The following is a 22,483-nucleotide window of genomic DNA, read 5'->3' as shown; positions in this document are numbered from 1 at the left end:
GTGAGTTCGAATCCAGTGCGTGCTCAGTGACTCCAGCCAGGTCTCCTAAGCCACCAAATTGGCCCAGTTGCTAGGGAGGGTAGAGTCACATGGGGTAACCTCCTCGTGGTCGCTATAATGTGGTTCTCGCTCTCGGTGGGGCGTGTGGTGAGTTGTGCATGGATGCTGCAGAGAATAGCGCGAAGCCTCCACACATGCTAAGTCTCCGTGGCAACAAGCTCAACAAGCCACGTGATAAAATGTGCGCATTGACGGTCTCAGACGCGGAGGCAACTGAGATTCGTCCTTTGCCACCCTGATTAAGGCGAGTCACTACGCCAACATGAGGACGTGGGAATTGGGTATTTCAAATTGTGGAGAGAAAGGGGAGAGTAAATAAAATTAATCCATTTTAACTTAATTTGCAATACTTCATTGGATTGTAGTTCATTCATTCCATCATGATTCATTCCATTGCGTGATATGAGCGTGAAGCAATCATCTGTGTTTCGCAACTGCTTTCGGGTCCTTGAATAACGTATGTGAGATTAAGGGCAGCCGGTGGACTTTCTGGTGCCCTCCTAGGTTAAGATGGTGCCTCACTAGGGAGTTGGCGCCCTACGCAGGCTGCGCAATCTGCTTATAGGGAGCGGCGGTACCGATTACATTACAATGTGGGAGGGACAATGCAACATTTAGCTCAACTAAAATTTTTTTGCTAGGGCTGAAGTTATATTTTGAAGTTAGTTTTTGTTTTGTTTTGTTTGCATACTTTTATTAAAAAAAATTAAATTGAGCTCAACCAATAATTAACCCCGCCCCCCCCCTCCCCCCCGAATTCTAGATCGGTTATCTGTAGATTTGTCTGCACTATTTGTGCTAATTTGTGTTCATTAGGGGAAAAGTGATCAAAGGAAGTTCAGGATACTACACAACTAGTGTAATTTCTGCTTTCTCTACCCTGTTAGTATCTTAACATACTTCCCTCACACCCCTCCTGCAGGTTCAGACAGGGGGTTCACCCCACTCCTCTCCCAGCCACAGTGCCAGTTGCACCATGCCTATGCCAATCCGCTCCACATCGGCTGGTTCAACCCCGACACACACACCGCAGGACTGCCTGGCAGGGGTCGGAGATGACGTATTGGATGCCTTCTCTCAGGGTGAGGAGACTGAGCCTAGTCAAACCACATATAATCAAATCTGCATTCTGATATCTAAAAGTTAACATAAAAAATTTAAAGGGACAGTTCACCCAAACATTTTTATTCTCTCATTATTTTTCACCCTCATGCCATCCCAGATATGTATGATTTTCTGTCTTCTGCAGAACACAAACAAATATTTTTGGAAGACTATTTCAGCTCTGTAATTCCTCACAATGCAAGTGAATGTGTACCAACATTTTGAAGCTCCAAAACAGCACATAAAGGCAGCATAAAAGTCCAGTGGTTAAATCAGAACCTTCCGAAGCAATATGATGGGTGTTGGTGAGAAACATATTAATATTTAAGTCTTTTTTATTTCTGTCAATCTCCACTTTCACTTTCAACTTGTTATTTTGATTTTGGCGATTCGCTTCTTCGTGCATATTGCCACCTACTGGGCAGGGAGGCGAATTTATAGTAAAGGGCATAAATATTGATCTGTTTCTCACCCACATTCATCATATTGCTTCTGAAGACATGTATTTAACCACTGGAGTCTTATAGATAACTTTTATGCTGCCGTTATTTGCTTTTTGGAGCTTCAAATCTTTTGGTACCCATTCACTTGCATTGTGAGGACTTACAGAGCTGAAATATTATTCTAAAAATCTTCGGTTTTGTTCAACAGAAGAAATAAAGTTATACACATCTGGGATGGTATAAGAGTGAGTAAATGATGAGAGAATTTTCATATATGGGTAAAGGAACAGTTTATATTAAACTAAATATTCTGTTCTGAACCTGTGTGTTTTTTTTTTTTTGTATTTAGTGGAACTCAAAATGAGATGTTTACTAGAATATCCAAGCTGATCTCTTCTGTGCAATGAAGGTAGATGTTAACTAGGTATTTCAATCTAAAAAAAGAACAAATAAGCACAATATAGTTGCATTAAAGTTGTCCATATGACTCCTGTGCAATATTACCAGTCTTCTGAAGCACCGATTGTGCCGTCCTCATTCACTTTCATTGTATGGAAAAAAGCACCCCAGACTTATACTTTTTGGTTCCAATGGGGAAAAAATTGTTATATAGGTTTGGAACATCTTGAGGGTAATTAAATGATGACAGATTTGTTTGTATTTTTTTTTTTAATGGAATATTGTGATCTGAAAATTCTTTTTTCATCCAGATGTACCAAGAAATCTCCGTAACGATCTTTTGGTGGCTGCAGACTCGATCACAAACACGATGTCGTCACTAGTGAAAGAACTTAACTCAGGTACACTTGTACTGTATGCTTGCCTCTGATCTCTGTATTACTTCATCCATGGTGTTAATGGTAATAATTTGTAAATCTCACAGTGGATGACGGGCTGGAGGGAGAGGAGGAGCACATGCGAAATGGAAGAGACAAGGGTGAGTCATTGTGGCCTCATTTGCCATTTTACCTCAGTTGTCCTAAACAAAGATTGATGACATGTTCTTTTAAACAATTGAAACAGTACAAGTCCAAAGTCCATTTCCCTTTCATATGCTTCCAAGCCATTATTTAAAGGGATTGAACTTCCACAAATTCCAACCAACAGAATGTAGTCATTAGTTGTCAATAGTTTCTTGGTTTGATTAAGGCCTCTTTTCTTCTTTCTAGCTGAGTCAGAGTAAAAGACTATAGAATATTTCATGTAAGTATAAATGAGAACGTGACTAGACATGCCCTATATGCCAAAGTTAAACATGTAAATTGCACTGTGATGTGTTACTCTCCAATAACCTTGAGTTTGTGTTTTGTCCAGTGTCATCATTGAAGCATCCTGGGAAAAGGCACTCCACCCCTTCATTCTAGACAACTGGATGAGACTGGAGAGAACCAGTGACATCGAAACCATTCTGGCATTAGCACATAGACCAATGCATGCTCTTCCCCAAATGGGTTTCACTATGTGAAACAAACTCTTCATCACACCTTGCAAAGAGCAAGTTGTATTAATTAGAAAGTATATGTATATGTATATATATATATGTGTGTCTATCTGTATAAATTCATTGTTATTATGTTATACATGACCTAAAGAGAATGGCTTGTTTGTGCTTTCTTTAAAAAAATCTTTATGAATTAGTGAATTTCTGTTCTCAAAAACGATCGCACTGTGCATCTTTTATATCGTCACTGGGATCATCAACTTGACCTATGCTGTAGCTATTTTTCACTGCTGTGCACAGGAAGTTTTTTGTAAGACTAATGATGATTATTTGTGTTTGAGTTTTAATGCATGGAATGGCTCTTCGGTTAAGCCAGGTGCACAGTTTTCGATTTAGTTTTTTCTTTGTCTGTACATTAGGATTTTCACTTGTCACATACATTGTCCAAAATGACCCTGGTAAGATCTTGTATAAAATGCAAGGCAGACTCTGCAGGTGCGACATCAACTGTAGTTTACAGTAGACTGTACAATATACATTTTGGGACTCACAATTGAATGTGTTGACTAAGTGATCAAATGTGTGCATCATCATTTACTCACCCTCATGCCATCCCAGATGTGAATGACTTTCTTTTTTCTGCAGGACACAAACAAAGATTTTAAGAATAATATCTTGGCTCTCTTAGTCCATTCAATGTAAGTGAATGGTGGCCAGAACTTTGAAGCTCCAAAAAGTACATCAAGGCAGTATAAAAGTAATCCATACAAACCCACTGGTTAAAACCATGTCTTCAGAAGAGATATGATAGGTGTGTATTATATTAGGTCCTTTTATAATATAAATCTCCACTTTCAACCAGCCCCAACCAGTAGGCGGCGATATGCACAAATAATGTGATATGCCAAAAAAAAAAAAAATCGAATAAGAATGTGGAAGTGAAAGAGGTTTATAGTAAAAGACTTAAGTATTGATTTGTTTCTCACCCACACCAATTATATCGCTTCAGAAGACATTTAAACACTGGAATCATATAAATTATGTTATGCTGCCTTTATGTGATTTTTGGAGCTTTAAAGTTCTGACCATCATTCACTTACAATGTATGGACTACAGAGCTGAGATATTCTTCTAAAATATTTTGTTCTGCAGAGGATATTCAAACACACCTGGGATGGGATAAGGTTTTTTTAAAAGGACATTTAAAAGGCTAGAATGCTTGATCATGAGTGAGATGTGGTGGCACACGGGAAAACGAAATATACCCTGGCCTTTAGCCATTGCGGTCTCCTGAGTACACTCTTTGGTGACGTAATTCAACATGGACTCTTGCATAGTAGTCCACCATGGAGTCCAGATCAGTCCAAGGCAGCCAGTCTCATCATGTGCGGCATTTGAGACAGGGCCAGAGTATACAGATTTTTACTCTACAGATTTTTAGCGATTCCTGAAATTTGTATCAGACTGCAAAATTGTTGATAAAATCGCACAGTGTGCACCAGCTTTAGGTGGAGAGGGCTTGTATTTGCTCTGCATGTGAACTTTATTCTGACCGATGTGGATGATGCTTACCATGTCCTCTCATCATCTAACATCATCCTACAAACTGCTGCTTCTTCTGCACTACATGCATCGGAAACCACCATATATCAGGGATGTCTTGTAGAGCACGCTGTTTGTCTGAGATTTCTGCTATTGTGTTACGTTTAGCCTGTCATTGTGAATGTTGTTTTAGAGCTTTAGTATTGCCTCTTAGTTCAATTATCTCATATGTATCTTCAAAGTTCATGATCTTCACTACTCTTTTTGGAGTGCATGAAGGGATTTTTGGAATTTGGATATACAGTAACCCCATAAGGTGTATACCATATATCCATAAACCAGCTTAGCCAGCCATCTATGACGTCTCTCTCTGTAAAAGTGACTTCAGAAGCTTTATTGAGTTAACAGTTATTGTGTATACTTGTGTGAAATAAATGAAACCAGTGCTCAGGGACTGTTGAGAGAGGGGAATGCAGTTGCAACACTTGTGAACAAATGGGTGGAATTTACTTAAATCCCACTGGGGTCATGTGTCAGAGATTAGCACAGGTCATAAAAACCTTTATGGATGTACTGGACAGGCTGAGGTAAACAGAACTGGGATTGTGCATCAGATGTAGAAATGCAATGTTATGAAGAGGACGGCCTTACTGTTGGGTTGATCTATGAGATTAGAGTCTAAAGCTTTATTGTCGTGAAGAAGACGGTTATACTTGCTGTACTTGAATCAGAAAGAATTCAGGTTCAATAATTGTATTGAATTATTGTTGTCGTGTTATAATTGTGCTTTGTTCTTTGTCGGTTTTGTTTCAAATAAGAAATAACAATAATCGCAATTATTAAAGAAAATATTTTGACTATGACTGCTAACATATGAATGTTAAAGTAGATCATTCCATTGAGCGACTTGTTTTGAAGTTTGCGAGTTTTGGTGTAATTATTACGATTTTTTAAGGGCACCATCGATGGATATAACAGGCAATGAATTATTCACTGCTTATTACGTCTCTGAAAAACACAAAAGCTTGTTATTCTGTATAAGGAGGTCTCTCGAATGCTGAAAATACAAACAGTGAGATCTCATTCAACGTTTTACCCTGGATAACAAAGTGTCGCTTCTGTAATAGTGGTCGCAATCATATGTTTGCATTTTCAAGTCTCTTTTTACATTTAAATGCTTGTTCTATGCTTCAAATGGGTATAAAAGATAGTTTGGAAATGCATTGTTTAAAGATTAAAGAAAACATCCATAGAGAGTCTTGAAATGACAGTACAAGCATAAATAATTGTCACTGAATGACAATGTACAAACCACTTTAATTACTCTCAGACTGAAAGTGTGATTATGTTTCAACATTTGCTACAAATATGAATGCAATCTGATATAGGTGTGCCTGGATGTTCTGTATAAAGTGCTGTATAAATAAAATATCCTGCACATGTGCAAGCCAGCCCTTAGATCAAAGTTTTAGTATGTGACTTAGTCGGAATGCAGTTATTATTTACCTGTGAAAAAAATATATTGTTCTGCTTTTAAAAGTTGTGCCAAACTGTTTGCTGACCTGTAGTGTGTCTTTTAGGTCTTTGTTCTGTGCATTTGTCTGTGTTTAACCACTATTTATTGATTCTGAATTTGCTGAAGCAGTCCACTGAGGGTAACTAATAACGGGGTGCCTTAAATGGTTGAAACACAATATAGTTAAAGCGGAAGGAACCCTGCTTGAAATCAATTTCAAGCATCATTGCAAATTTATACGTTATAGATGGACCTCCAACGGAGGACCACCTGAATATTCAAAGTTAGAAAATAACTAAAATGCACACCACTGGATTTTCATTTCTTAAGCATCGTGATTTTATTGTTTCAAAAACCAAAACTATCAGATGAAGTTGCAAACACTGTTTAATTTATATTGATTAAGGTTTGTTTCATGGTTTTGCTGCTGTACACAATCGTTGATTGCAAAGGTTTACGTCCATATTTAAGTTTGTCACCTCTTTTGTCTAATTTGTAAATTATTAAAGGGTAAAATATGTGGAAAAAACTTAAGGAGAATGTGAATGTGTGTGTGTGCGTGCGTGTATGTTCACAGAAAGCAGTACGTTTCTTAAGTAATATATCAGCTCCATTAGGATTAAGTTTGTAAATGACTGAATGAACTATTTACCTTAATGCCACTGACAACCATGAAAATCATACCTTTCTTAAATTTCACTTTCTCCCAAAAACCCCTTCATGCTTGACTGAAGAAAAACGCTCTATCCAACATGAGGCAGTGGATCACTGTACACTCCCATTTGCAGTTGCTGCATCATGTCACAATTCATTAGCATACAGTACTTTGCTGCATCACTAACAGGTGCTGAAACTGGAAACTCTCCAATGGCAACTGTAATTGAAAACAATGACTTTAGGTTTCTTTTCTGCTATCAATCAATATTTTAATCAATATTTTGGGGTGCTTTTAAAGGCAAAAATGTTACGCTTATTTAAAAAAAGCTTCTGTTAAAACTTGTGAATTAGATCTGAATGTAAAGTTGATTAAATAATTGTTTTTTTAAAGGCGAACCAATTTATTTAGAATAATATCTCAATACTGTTGGTCCATGCAATGCTAGTGAACGGTGACCAAAACTTTGAAATTCCAAAAAGTACATAAAGGTGGCATAAAGCTAATCAAAATGTCTGCAGTGGTTAATTCCATGTCTTCAGAAGTGATATGATAAGTGTGGGTGAAAAGAAGATCAATATTTAATTGTTTTTTTTTACAAAAAATCTCCATGTTCACACAGACCTCCTTTGCTCGTTCACAAAAGTTCTTCTTCTGTTTTTGCAGATTCACATTCTTTGTGGATATCGCCACTTACTGGGCTGTTGTGCAAATAACATTTATTTAATATTTTCCTTTGCTTTGTCCTTCCTTTTTTTTCTATCTCCTCGCTGGCCAGTAGGTGGCGATATGCACGAAGAATGCAAATAGTGAGTGGTGTGTGAAAGTGTAGATTTATAGTAAAAAAAAATACTTAAATATTGATCTGTTTCTCACCCACACTTATATCGCTTCAGAAGACATGGATTAAACCACTGGAGTTATATGGATTACTTTTATGCTGCCTTTATGCTTTTGAAGCTTCAACCTTCTGGCCATCATTCACTACCTTGTATGGACCTACAGAGCTGAAATATTCTTCTAAAAATCTTTGTTTGTTTTCTGCAGAAGAAAGAAAGCTCTACATATTTGAGATGGCATGAGGGGGAGTAAATGATGAGAGTTTTTCATTTTTGGGTGAACTATCAAATTAATGGAGGCAGCCATCCATAAACATGGGTTGACAGTCCACCTGTTAATGGAATACTTCACCCAAAAATGAAAGATTGCTGATCATTTACCCAATATGTATCCGACTTCTTTCTTCATCAGAACAGGATTTAAGATTTTTAGGAAAGTATCCCAGGTTTTTAGCTTCATCCAATGCTAGTGAATGGACACCAATTTTTGACGACCCAAAAAGCACACTTAGTCAGCATCAAAGTAATCCAGAAATTGGTGTCCATTCACTAGCATTGGATGAAGCTAAAAACCTGGGATACTTTCCTAAAAATCTTAAATCCTGTTCTGATGAAGAAAGAAAGTCAGATACATCTTGGCCTGAGGGCGAGTAAATGATCAGCAAACTTTCATTTTTGGGTGAACTATTCCTTTAACTCTTTCTTGGTTTATATCTTTCATAATTTAAGCTTTATACAACGACATCTATGCAACATTAGCCCTTCAAAAAGTTTTAAGGGTGACTTGGATTTTTAATCGGACATGATGATGCCTCTCTGACAAGCTAGTACACCCAGAGTTCGACTGGCTCTAGGACCAGCGCGGAGCTGCTGTCGGAGCCTCTGCAGTCGGTGTGATCGGAGCAACTGGAGTGCTGGCCGGCTGGGGAGGTGGTGGTGGACGGGGAGAGCGAAGCAGAAGGAGGATCCGGGAGTCAGCGAAAACAAAAAGGGGCGAAAGGGTAATTAACATTGCGATCCACTTGTCTAAAAAAAAAAGCCGTCATGGAAGTAAACCTCCGCCGTGGGGTTGGCCGCATTTCGTGTCGCTAATGCACGAGGAGGCTTGAGCTATGGAGGGGGCGGCTCGATGTGGCCAGTGGTTTTTCTTGCGGGTGCAGATGAGCGATTTAATGCACTGCGAAATGCGTTTTAACTTGACCACCGCTCGTTTGTAACATCTCGTCAGCGTAGCGTCAATACATTCTATTTGAAACAATTGCTGTGTCTCAAAACCTAGTGAACTGCCTATCAAGACAGCATTTTGGGCTCCATACTGTAGGCGCGTTTTGGATAACAAATATGCGTTCTGAATGTTCCAAATGCGCCCACGATGCACTAAAAATGCTGTCTAGGTAGACAGCTCATTAGGGTTTGAGTCTCAGCGAACGTGCTAACATTAAGCCTCCTTTGCCTATTGGAAATGATAGTCATGTACAAAGAACGGATATTCCGAGCAGGAGGCTGATTAAAAGAGCTTTTTATGCTTCTATAGAACGTGACAGACACATGTGATCAATCAACACTTCCTGATTGGTTACCTGTGTGATACATTAATTTCTCACCGGGTTATTGAATATTAATGAGTTGTACCATTACCCTTTTTTATTTCATTTATGGTGACCATAGTTTCCGTCAATGTGCCATACAGTGTGTCAGTTGCTCTTTTACTGTAAAGTCATGATTAATTTATATGGGCTCTCATTCAGACTGTATAAGATGATTTCTATAGTTTTAATTTCTTTTTTTAATAACAGTGGTGGCTAATATCAAGTTATCATACATTTTGTAGTCACCATAACTGTTAGTGTGGTAATTAAAAAAAAAGGTTAATTCTGGATTTGCCTAATTTATTGACCTCTAAATCTAATATCATGGGACTTTAGTGTCCTCATTGTTCAGACAAGCACATTGAACTAATCACACATGCATGGGAGTGAAGACTAGTGTACAGATTCCATTAAAATTGCTGTCAGAGGAAAAATAGGAAATACAATAAAGCTTAGAGTTCACATTTCAGTCCCTAGTAGGGTGTTAGTTGTACAGAGTATTTGAACATTGTGAGTATGGGTCAAGCCAAAAATAAGTTGCTTCATGCTATTCTTGCAGATTGATGTCACGTGCGTGGACTGATATGCAAATCAGGCTGTTGTCTTATTCCCAATGGTTTACATAAAGGCCAGTCTTTTACAGTATATGCCTAGATGTATATGTCAAGAATTACAAGCATACAATGAGACAATTTGGGAATATAAGAATGAAATGCACTCATCAGATTTATTTGAGTGCATTTTGGACAAAACAAGTTAGCATCCATAAGAGCTGCTGGTCCCTAGATTTGCCGCATGAACATACAAGGGTGTGACTTTTACATATCTATTTTTATGTGAAATGTGAGGTCTTATTTGTATTATTCTGTAATGATGCTAATTGGAATTTGACTCGTGACAAAAAAAGTAATTTGGGGTGCTCATGTAAATGTGCTGTGCTATAACATAATATAATATAGTACAATTTGCTAACATGATCTTATTTTATTGTAAATATTGTTCGAAGTGTGAGTTGTGTTCTTTTTTTCTGATTGCGGTTTTCCTTTTCGCAGGGGATCCTACAGAAGGAGGGTCATCATTTTTTCCTTTTTTTGTTCTTTTATTTTTGTTTTGATCTTTTTTTCCACTTCTGCATTGTGTTCAACAGTCACAATGCCGTCCAACTCAGTCACCACATCCACCGCATTCAAGAGCTCTGATTTCAACTGTGACACGAATGGCAATCAAATGGTAAGAGGTTAATGAGTCCCTGGGCATTTTATGATGGGCCTGCTGTGGATCTATTCCCACTAACTGACCACAGTAAGGCTAATAACGTTGTGTTTTTCTTCATCACAGAAGTGTCAAGGGTTTAGAAATAATTATCCTCATACTTGCAACTGTGTAGTTATGATTAAAAGAAAAAGACCTTATAATGCTATACCTTCAACACCTTCTGAATCCTAAATAATTAAATATTTTAACGCGTTAATTCGGTGCGATTAGTTATATAAAAATATGTTGTTGAACAAATTAACCATTAATCATGTCTCCGTACCATAATATGGAATATTGCTACCATTAGAGCAATTTTAAGCCTGAACCATACCTTTTTTCAGCAGGGGGCAGTAAGCAAAACTCCAGCTGTATAGGCAACGTGCAGCTGTACAGAGAACAAACCACTCTCAGGCTGGCTTGACACTTAAGACAGAACAAGTTGAGAATGAGTACTTGCGTTCAAACACAGCTGGACGGAGTTTAATTCTGAATGCAGGGATCTCAAGTGACGCAAAGCAACAAAAGCACACTTAAAGTGTCCCTCTGATGCATGAGTACATTGTCAAATGCTAGAAAAGCCCTTATATTAAATCTATCTCTGACATATTGACAAATTCAACTGCAAAATGTTCATTTTCATTCACATTCAGAAATATCCTCATATTATTTAAAGAAAAAAGAAATCCAGATGTTTTTTTTACTTTTAAGTAAAAAAAGAAGGAAAATAATGGCAGCCAGCATCTCACGTCAACCTTTAAGGACTCCTTGAAATCAAATAAAAAAAAATGATATTTGCTTTGATGCCATCTATATGCTATTTGCTAAAAGTTGACAAAAGTAACCTTTAGCAAATACACACACATTTAAAATGTACGTTCTTCTTTTCTCTAGACCAAAAAATATTGATGACTCATCCTGCTCTACACAGATTTTTGTCCAATCAGATGCTCACTAGAATGAGAATGTCCCTCCCTCTAATACCAACTGCCACCAACTTGCAAGTAGCAAATCTGTAACTAAAGCCTACTGGCTATTTACAATAAAGTGGACGATCCCCTCTATATATCCCCCCATTCTTCGTTTCAATAGGAAATATATTTCATGAGGTCTTTAACTCTTTCCTCAAATCCGTACAATGTTTCGTTCACTGTAAAACTATCAGTTGTGATTCATTTTCACCACAATGGCTAGTAGGGTTAACAGGTGTCAGTGTAAAATAGGCTACTGTGAGTCAAATTAGTAAACACAAGTGAATTGTCATCATCCACTCTGGCCGTGGTGATAGTGTCTGCTCTGTTTCGTACGAGTGTTCAGTGACGCGGGTTTTGGCTTGTGTAGGAGAGGCTGCCGTATGCCTGATTTACAGGGGAAATCATCCTTCCCCTCCCCTGCACCCATGGACCCGCGCTACGCTCGTAGTCCTGTTGCCTGGCAACAGCACTTGCCTTAAATAACCGGCTACCGACAGAAGTAGAGCAAAGATGTGGATGGTGTTACTGAGTTCATGCAAGGCAACACTGATTTCCTAGCACACCCTTAGTTTTTGTTTGTTTAAAAAATGTTTTTTCGTTTTTTGTTTGTTTATTTGTATCGTAATGAGAACATTGTGTGTGTGGCTAGCGGGGTTTTACACTTATGGTGAAACACTTTCCAAAGAACTTGGCAGGAAAACCTCAATGCTCTTTTTGCCAAGTGTCTACTACTCACCAAAACTTCAAAAGATTTGAAATGAATTTATACATAATTACAGATAGAAAATGTTGATTTGTTTTGGTGTTTAATTGGTAATACTTTTTAAAAAGTTTCTATTTGTTAAAGTGTTAGCTCACCCAAAAATTAAAACTGTTTCCACAAGAGGTGTTTTTAATTGGTTTTATATAAAGAAGGTCAATTACAGATTGCCCAGATTTTTCACATGAAACATAACAAAAACTGACCCTCTCCCCACCCCACCCCCCAAGAGGTGACATTTTGAAGAATGTTTACACAGCCCTTTTTCCATACAGTAAATGGTGACTGAGGTTGTCTGTCTGTCCCGAACATTTGGCCTAACATCTCCTTTTGTGTTCTATTAAACAAATTGTTTTGGTGAGCTACAGTATCCCTTAAAAATGTGCCAGTGCATTAGGTATAATAAACTAACAATGAACAAGCAACATTTATTAATCTAGGTTAATGTGTCCATTGTGTTAGTTCATGTTAACTTGTGCAATTAACTAAATGTAATAAATATAACCTTATTGCATAGTGGAATTAACATTAACCAAGTTTAATATATGTTGCAAAAAAAGCTTCTCATTATTTACTCACTCTCATGCCGTCCTAGATTTGTGTGACTTTCAGTCTTCTGCTGAACACAAAGATTTTTAGAAGAATTTTTCAGCTCTGTAGGTCCATAAAATACAAGTGAGTGGTGACCAAAACTTTGAAGCTAAAAAAAGCACATAAAGGCAGCATAAAAGTAATCCATTTAACTCCAGTGGTATAATCCATGTCTTCTGAAGCAATATGATGAGTGTGGGTGAGAAACATCTATATTAACATAGTATTTAGTCTAGTTTACTATAGATTCTCCTCCTTGCCTAGCAGCTGACGATATGCACAAAGAATGTGAATCGCCAAAAACAAAAGAAGAAGAACTCTTAGGAGAGAATAGAGCGCTTAGGAGGGCTGTTTGAAAGTGGAGATTTATAGTAAAAAAGGACTTAAATATTGATCTGTTTCTAACCCACACCCATCACATCACTTCAGAAGACATGGATTAAACCACTGGAGTTGTATGGATGACTTTTATGCTGACTTTTGGAGCTTCAAAGTTTTGGTCACCATTTATTTTCATTGAATGGACCAACAGAGCTGAGACAATCTTTTAAAAATCTTTGTTTGTGTTAGCCAGAAAAAAGAAAGCCATACACATCTGGGATGGCATGAGGTTGAGTAAACGATGAGAGAATTTTCATTTTAATAAATTTTAATGTTATAAATGTATTAGTATATCAGTTAGCAGTAACCAATATTAATAAATGCTGTAAAGGGTTGTTAATGTTAACTACTGCTTTGACTAATGATAACATGCACAACCTTTTTTAAAAGTGTTACCATTTAATAAAAAATGTGGATTTAAAACTTAGATTTAAAATTATAAAATGTTCCCCTGTTTATCTTGGAGTCTTGTAAGATGATCCCCATTCAAAATTGTATTTTTACTGTGTTTATTTTAATATTAAATATAGAGTTTATTTTAATATTAAATATAGAGTTTGCGCAAAAATGAAAATTATGTCAACATTTATTCATCTTATTCAAAGAAGATGTTAGACAGAATGTTAGGGACTGACAGACAACCTCAGACCCCATTAACTTTCATTGCATTAAAAGAATCAACATTGTATATAATTCAGAATCCGCATTATTTTTCATATTGTGTTCCATGAAACAAAGAACCTTATATGGATTTGGAACAGCAAGAGGGTGAGTAAGTGACGACAGAATTTTCATTTATGGGTGAACTATCCATTTAAGCTTCATAGAGGCTTTATTGCACGTAATAATAATAAATTCCAGCCATGTTCCACCATCTTTCGGCCATGCTGGACTTCTCAGTAGTCATGGCAGACAGGGGCAGTATTCTCATTAGCATTCTGATTCAGAGCCGGTGGTCTTATTCAGCCCTGAAGCTGCAGCAGCTACATTAGGATCATCTTTTCTCCCCCGTCCACCCTAGGGTGCTTGGTTGGCCGAAGAGTGGCTATTGTGATAAGAGGGAGGGAAGACACGGTTGTGTTAAACAAAGAGAAAGTGAAGGAGGTGAGAGAAAGAGCCATTGAATGTCTTTGTAACTGTGTCAAGAGGGAGCGCAAAGTGTTCGGATCTCTCTATGGCTGTAGCACCTCTCACTTAATCCTGACTAAATAGACGATGCCATTCAAATGCCGGCTTTTCTCATTATCTAAATAACCTTGTCGAGAGACATGAAGAGACATTTTAAAATCTTTTTGAGCTCTTTAAAATGTCGGCGTGGACTTGGTTTGTAAAAGTTACGGAAAAAATAAATGGAATCACAGTATTATTTTAAATGAATACTTAAATATTTTCTCATATTTTAAAATGCAGAGGTAACTATACAGTAGTTAAGCCATTCAAAGGCTGATTTCCCTAAAAAGCGGAAACACTGGCTGTTTTTCAGACCAGTGAAAGACAGGGGAGTGTTTGGAAATACCTGTTTGAAAACAGTCATTATTTTTGCAGTTCCATTTGGTGATATACAGATGCAGAAATTAAACACATTACCGACGTTAAAACGATGTTTGAACGACGTTTGAACGTTCAAATACTCACTGTTTAAAAAGTATATTCACAAGACAAACAATATGCATGTAAACATAATTTATTGTGAAAAAATCACTTAGTAACCTTTTCTATGTAAAGTTATAGACAATTTTACAACTTTGCTGCCATGATGATGTAATGTCAACAAACCCTAAAACACTAAATTGACAATTTAAACAAATTTACAGCTCAAATAATACATAAGCTTCACATTTCTGCCTTTAAACCTTGCAAAAATTGGCCACATTCACTTCCATTGTAAGTGCCTCACTGTAACCTCAATTTGTGCTTTTAATACATAAAGGAGGGACGAGTTGAAATTAATTATAGTGGTAATCAACATTATGCCACAAACATGCATCTTGATCAATCAAATGACTGATCTGGAATAATAGTTGACCATTTTGGGGTTTTCAAAGGTCGATATTTGTAGAGCAAAGTGACTGATGGCCTATATAATGCTGATATATGCTATAAAATACAAATACAATTTGATTATCCAAACAGGCTGGAGTACCGGGAAATGATCTAAAAAACAAAAACAAAAAGGTCAAATATTCACAGATTAAATGGCCTGGCCACATCTGTCACTATTCTGAAAATGATTTATTAATCCACATTATGTGCATTAATAACCTGGATGAAACCATATTACTCAAAAATACCAGACCGGATTTACCCTGGTCATGTAAAACCTGGAAATGTATGTTTTCCAGGCATGTAAATTAATAAAAACAAACAAATCGTGTAAAAGTCATGGGAATTTCTGCAGTGAATTCACATTTTTCTAATTATGCTCAGCTTTTAAATATTTCATATGCTTGATGCTCTTGTGTAGAATAAAACTAACTCGCAAGCCTTTGGGGCCGTTCACAATGAATGCGTTTTTCTGTCCATCTGCGCTGTTTGTAAAGAACTTTTAAATATATTGACTGTTGCGCCGCATCTTGCTGGTTTGTTCAGTGTCTCGCGTGCAGGAGCGTCATGCTCATTAGACTTCATGCAAAATAACTTATAAAATTCTGTTCTATTCGTTGCACTGCTTCTAGATTTTTTCAGCTCAAAACGAGTTTGGTGTGAACAACCCCACAATGATGTCCGATTTGCGAGCAATCATTCTTTTGATTTGATCCTTTTCAACTAATCAGTCGAAACGATGCACTAGTTAGATAGAATTTGTAATTAAGCAAATCAGCCTGAATTGTAATGATTTCTAAGAGTCCTGATCTAGAAAAAACAACTGGAAATTCATTGGTCAGAAAGTGTGGGAACCCTGACCAGAGATTTAGCTTTTTGGGCTGTGTAGTTGTGCAGTAATGGTTAATGAAGTGTGTTTTTATTTGTCTAGAATGAGAGCTCTAGAACGGACACAGTGATAATTGATGAAATGCCTTCGCTCTGCACTCCTGTCCGTAAGGTTGGACGGCCTGGTCGCAAACGCAAGCACCTCCCTGTGAGTATCCTAGAAACTGAGCTCTCAGCATTCATCTAAACCCAACTTCCCCTGGGATTTGGTTTATTTTTGTTTATCCACAAGGCGCTAGTCTTGGCAGTGGTTGGTAACTGTTAAACAGGCAAACATGTGGTTGGTGGTAATGATACATGAGCTCTGGATGAATTGTTTGAAGTGTATCAGAATTAGACGATAATGATTGAACATAATGGATATATAAACATCAAACTATTTCCTTAATATTAAACTTTGTAGCTTAACTCGGTCAAGCCATATCTATATGCCGAGTTCAGAATTGCATACTACCATTGATAGATATGACAGAAGTAGTAAGAGTAGTATAAGTAGTATGCAATTCCAAACTCCGCAATAGAGATTTGGGGGTGGGCTCTTTTAATGTGGGCCAGTAAGCAACCACCCAACAACCACTAAGAACACCCTAGAAACAGCAGAGCAACTTGATTAAGCCAACTAGAACACCCTAACATCTGCATAGCAACATGCTCAAACTAATAAGAACACCCCAGCAACTGCATAGCTACATCATAGTTACCACTTAGCAACACCCTGGCAACTACACACAACACCCTAACATTCCGTTATTTGCATTTGCAAACATCACACACATTTTCTTGAGAAAATATAAAAATCGAGTTTGAAATTGTTATATAATAGAAATGTAATGTCTTTTTGTTTTGTTTGTGATAGCTTATAAATGTCTGTGTTGGACTCTATTGTATAGTGACTTACTTCCACTTGTGTGCATATTGAACTTGTCTACTTTGAAGATTCGTTGCTTGTTCTCTTTGTTATGTTTTTGTCACTTTTTTTTCTCTGCGGCTTTATTCCAAACACATGCCACTTTTATGTTGCACTTTTGTGACAAACAAGTCCGGGAGTCTTTTAGTTTGTTATGTTTCATGCCCAGTCCCTGGTAGATATCCGTCCTTCTCTGGAGCCCATTTTCCTGCATTTGAAAATAACCCCTGTTCTTTGCATAATTAATCCAGAGAGGGCATGTCAGGGCATGTGGATGCTCGGTTGCCCCACATCTCTCCTCCTTCCCCTGGGGACATTGTGATTTTATTATCCCCCTATCCCATTCCTTCAACAGGTAATTGCTGTCCTGCGAGGGGAGTGATGGCTTGCTCTGTGAAATGTTACCCATGTGAAGACAGATAGAATAATGCTTGACTCATATCTCATGGAGGTGCTGACTGCTGATGTGGAGGTTTTTGTTAGCGCTCTATGTTCGACTGACTCGCTGAAATGTTTTCCAATTGTGAGGCCGTCTGGGAGAGACGAGGATCTTGGTGACGTACAGTATCAGGAGTGATATCCGGAAGTGTCCCCTCTATAGCTACATTCACACTGTCAGTGATTGGGATTAACAACAGTATTTTGTAACAAGATGGCTTTCGAATGGTAGAACAGCATACAACAGCTTACAAGAGTGACTTGAATATTGTCTGTATGAATAAATAACCGAAGTTAAGCCCCTTTTTATTTTTGCAATAGCCATGAATAACCATAGTGACAGTAACGGAAGGAAATACCAAAGAATGTGATGCTGGAAAGTCTTGTCTCAGTTCACACAACACATTATTTAAAATATAAGTCAAAACGGGATGCGAGTTCATCCGTCAAACCTAACAAAATGACAGTGGTTTCGGATGTTTATTTATTGTTTAAGTGTAGAGCGCAGCATTTGATAACCAAACTCACTCTCATAATGTGGCTCTATAGGCACCTGCACATTTACTACAAAATTTAATTTGCTATCATTAAGAACAAAATCTGTCCAAAAAGAAGTTGTATTGAGTTCGTTTCGGTGGTTCGTGACAGCTCTTTAGGACTCCTTACCGGCTGCTAAACACCTTCTTACCGCCATTGGTCAGTGTGACATGGAGCTCCATGTTCACAGATCTGCCCAAAGTAAGATTATCATCATTCTTTTGCCTGTATTCTACCCATTAAGACTCTTTTATACACCAATCTTTGCTGTAGTATCAGTGTCATCATAAATTACAATAACAGGGAGTAATCTGCATATATTATGGCCACAACAGCGTGTAAGTGCACAAGTGCCATAAATGCAAAAATTAAACATTACAAATGACAAATAATCTACTGCATTCATACAGTAATAGTTTAAATCATAGTAGAGTAATTAAAACAGCTTCTTTTACTGATCTCATGTGAATTCTATTAATTTCAATGTCATATTAATTGATGCTTTATACGTAGACTTGAGTGTCCTTAAATGTACCTCTAGACGCCCCTCCCAACAGCGCGATGGGTGTCTGAATGTTCGCAAAAAAGTATGCCATTGCTCAGCTGTTTCAAACGTATTTTTTTTTAGTTTGAATGAAGAACGAAGAAGAAAATATTTGTGTGCTGGGGCCTTTAGTTGTATAAATTTAGGCCAGGCTTTCACTAATCCACTAAAGTTTGAAACCTCCGTTTTCAGTTTTCCTAACGTCATCAAAAGTATACGGATATGGAGAGTATTTTCGAAAGTCCCCCTTTGGTGAAGGAAAACACCATTCTAGTGTGGATGAGAGGCATAATCGCAGTGAAATAAATGTTTTTTAAATAAAAATGTATTAGTGTGGACATGGCCTTAAGGTATTATCTTTGATTATAGAATGCATTTGTCACTCTTGCTTATAATTGAACTGTGTGTGAACATAATTGTAGTTAACACTAAAACAGAGCCAACAATCATCCCGCTGCTTCGTGAATGTAGCTTATTTTTCATCCTGACCTGGGAATAGCATGAGTTCTTCTTTATATGCTATTTTTACACACAGCAGTTGGGCTTCCAAAAGCAACAAGCCCCCCTCCAAATCCCCCATCTGTATTTCGAATATTCTGTGCGGCATATATCAGGATACATCTGGGGGAATTTTATTCTAGGTCACATAAGGGAGGTGCTAATACCAAAGCATACCACATTGTTTTAAAAACTTGGATTGCTGCCTGCACCTTTGTTGCAAAGTTTTCCGGACATTTTAGTATTCAATTGGACTGGAAAAAGTTTTTTTATTTTTGTGCTTTTTCATAATTAAAATTACACAGTTATGATTGTTTTACTACAAACTTTGAGACTGTATATTATAGTTGACTCTGAAGTGCTGGAACAGGGCTAAAATATTTGTAGTTTTGTAACTAATTATTGTAGTTTCCCTTGCTGAATAAATACAGATTAACATTGACATTAACCTGACTTTTAGTATAAAGAGAAGATCTTTAAATTATTTGAAAGTTACAAAGCAAATTAGCTTGCAATTCGTCAGCATTAGTAGGCAAGATCAAGTTATCTAAAACTACACAGATCAATCCTTATGGCACTTATTTCCTTATTTCACATGCTTTGCAGTTATATAAGCTTACCTGTTCAATAAGAAGAACGCCAATTCGGGGTCGGTTTTGGTCCCCAAAACTGAACGAAGGTCCCAACAGGAATCAAATGCCCTGCCGATGTTCACTTTAGTTTTCGCTCAACCACGATCACGTTCCCACTTAGCCAGACGGGATTCAGTAGTTAAATGTTTTATTTTTGGCTTACTCTGAGTTTGTGTAGGAGTCGGTGTTGTGCTGGGAGTTGGATGTTTGCTGGAGTCCATCTCTAAGATTACGTTACCTAGTGTTGCAGTCTGTTGATGCTGTTGAATAGCAGAAGCACTAAGGCAAGGCTCTCGGGAGCGTGCATAAACGTCACATCCTTTGAAACGACCCGCTCCTTTCGCATGAAAATCATTCTACAGGCTTTAATAGGCAACCTAGGAAGTCGAAGAAGGGCTAATTTTTTAAGTTGCATTACAAGCCGTTCAAACATAGGCAAAAATAGGCAGATATTACATGAAACATTTTACATATTGCACCTTTAAAGAATCGGTTAAACTTTCTTTTTCCTTTTTTTTTTTTTTTTTTACAAGTTATTGGTTTGACTCAGTACAACAAGTTGTGGCCAGTGAAAATATAAAGAACGTAAAATATAAAGCAAAAAATTGCCAATTGTTGAGCCCTGCTTGCTTTGACAAGTTACGTATGCAGCACAACGACTTCACCATTTTAATTCTTCTGTCATTGATGACACGAGGCAGCGACACAGTCGAGGCCTCACTTCTGAGTTACACAAGACTGGAGTAACGGTTGTGTTATGTCAGATCGCGCTTTGATTTCTCCTTCATGAGAATGACTTCGATGTCCCGATGCAGCGAGGCATGGCAGCAGCTGCTGCTGAAGAGAAATGCCACTGTCAGACTGGCACTTCTTCACTCCCCAGGCTCCCAGTCTGTCTGTCTCCATCTCGTATCCGTCTGGCTTCTCTCACACATGCTAAGCAGGTGGTTGGTTAAGTTGAGTGATGTATGTCTGACGTTATAGATAAATGGCTTGCTGTACAGGATGTATGGACATAAAGCATAGGGACTTTGTGTGTGTTTTAGATAACTTGGCCGTTTTTATTCACCCATGTGTGAGAGATGTATATCTAGGATGCATATGTGCATGTGCATACAAGATATGACTCTGGAAGATCTGGTGTAGTAGTATGTTAAAAAACATTAACTTCTTTGCCCCCAGAGATTTATTATATGTGGCACTAAAGTAAACTGTGCAATATGTGGATTATGGCATTGTTTTATATATATATATATTTTTTAAGAAACTACGAATTAACTGCACACTTTTCAAGATGTCGTTTATGTTATTTATTATGAAACCAGTGGTAATAACTTGTGTTATTATTGTGATAACAGTATAAACGTATGCGAAACGTTGGCTTTGTTCGTAATGAAATACTACTGAAACAATACTATTTAAGCCAGTCAGATTTGACGTTTTCAATCCAGCCAATCATAGTATGGCTATGTGGAACTCTATGGCTGAGTTCAGAATGGCATACTACCAAATGTTGATGTTGGTCACGTGAGCATGTTGGCATCCAGGAAGATTTACAAAGTTTTTAATAAGAATTGGTTTTAGCTCATCGAGTAAAGACCCTGACTACCACCCCTGGAGTTCACAAGTTCGAATCCAGGGCATGCTGAGTGACTCCAGCCAGGTCTCCTAAGCAACCAAATTGGCCCAGTTGCTAAGGAGGGTAGAGTCACATGGGGTAACCTCCTCGTGGGCGCTATAATTTGGTTCGCTCTCAGTGGGGCGTGTGGTGAGTTGTGCGTGGATGCCGTGGTGGATGACGTGAAGCCTCCACACTCGCTATGCCACCGCGGTAACACGCTCAACAAGCCACGTGATAAGATGCGCGGATTGGCGGTCTCAGACACGGAGGCAACTGAGATTCGTCCTTTGCCACCCGGATTGAGGTGAGTCACTACACCACCACGAGGACTTAGAGCGTATTGGGAATTGGGCATTCCAAATTGGCGAGGAAAAAGGGAGAAAATAAATAAATGAATAAAAATAAATAAATAAGCATTGGATTTTTATGCAAATGGGAAAAAAGCATCTATGAGTCAAAGTTCATACATTACATGATAATAAAACTTGTTTAGCAAATGTTTGTTGAGACGTGTGTGTAAATATGGTAAATTATACTCTCTTTTGATAATAACACTCCTGTAGTACAAATGTAAGGATTGCATAGTATTGTTTGTCAATTTGTCCTTTTGGTTGCACTGCTATTCTAACAGGATCCGGTAGGAATATCCCACATCTGACTTCGAATGGAACGCAGCATATGTACTGAATGGAATACTTGCATCCCACTTACTGCATATTGCGCGGTGCACACAGAATACGTTTAAATAGCATGTGAAACAATACGCAATATGAAATGTTAAGCAGTTTAAACAGTAGCTTGCTATATTGTTGTCACATTACCTCATACCGTTGCACGTTTAATTCACATGTTTATTATGTGGTCTGATTAAAATGATGTGTAAATAAAACATTTTATTTGAAATTCAGCCTTCTTTATTTGTCACACTGAAAAAGAAAGGGCAAGTTCATTTTGTGGCATTTTTTGGAGATTGTGGGATACAGTATTCTGCACAATACACTCTGTTTCATAGTGGACATTTTCACATATGTAGTAGGTTATTTGATTCCTTGCATAAAGAAAATGTGCATGCTAAACGCAGCATACAGTCTGCAAACTTCAAAAATAGTAAAAGTAGTGTGGAAGTATACTCTTCCAAATGTAGCACTTGTGTTTCTTTGTACACAGATGCATAGAAACAATTTACTCAGCGTATACTTAATGTAACCAAAGAATAGCTTCCGTCT

The 22,483-nt window shown here is 37.7% G+C and overlaps 2 protein-coding genes across 12 annotated transcripts in view; both read left to right on the top strand.

Moving 5' to 3' along the window:
• The window catches only part of dtnbb (dystrobrevin, beta b), a 66,791-nt gene extending 60,166 nt beyond the window's left edge, over positions 1-6,625 (top strand). For 5 of the 6 annotated variants that reach the window (XM_052153723.1, XM_052153721.1, XM_052153724.1 and 2 more), the window contains 4 exons: positions 983-1,142; positions 2,318-2,407; positions 2,491-2,544; positions 2,922-6,625. In XM_052153723.1, the coding sequence (XP_052009683.1) occupies positions 983-1,142; positions 2,318-2,407; positions 2,491-2,544; positions 2,922-2,971 (354 nt within the window). In that variant the 3' untranslated portion in view covers positions 2,972-6,625. Of the gene's footprint in view, positions 1-982; positions 1,143-2,317; positions 2,408-2,490; positions 2,545-2,776; positions 2,811-2,921 lie in introns of all 6 variants that reach the window. The other variant, XM_052153722.1, reaches the window with a different exon arrangement.
• Positions 6,626-8,477: 1,852 nt separating this feature from the next.
• LOC127662383 (DNA (cytosine-5)-methyltransferase 3A-like) overlaps positions 8,478-22,483 on the top strand; it is a 100,799-nt gene continuing 86,793 nt past the window's right edge. For all 6 annotated transcript variants that reach the window (XM_052153522.1, XM_052153521.1, XM_052153520.1 and 3 more), the window contains exons 1-3: positions 8,478-8,601; positions 10,242-10,419; positions 16,124-16,228. In XM_052153522.1, the coding sequence (XP_052009482.1) occupies positions 10,342-10,419; positions 16,124-16,228 (183 nt within the window). In that variant the 5' untranslated portion in view covers positions 8,478-8,601; positions 10,242-10,341. The remainder of the gene's footprint in view (positions 8,602-10,241; positions 10,420-16,123; positions 16,229-22,483) is intronic.

This window comes from Xyrauchen texanus, chromosome 22 (genome assembly GCF_025860055.1).
Source record: "Xyrauchen texanus isolate HMW12.3.18 chromosome 22, RBS_HiC_50CHRs, whole genome shotgun sequence".
NCBI classification, from domain to species: Eukaryota; Metazoa; Chordata; class Actinopteri; order Cypriniformes; family Catostomidae; genus Xyrauchen; species Xyrauchen texanus.
Note: the sequence above shows the minus strand (reverse complement) of the source record. Positions and strands in the feature narration are given on the sequence as shown.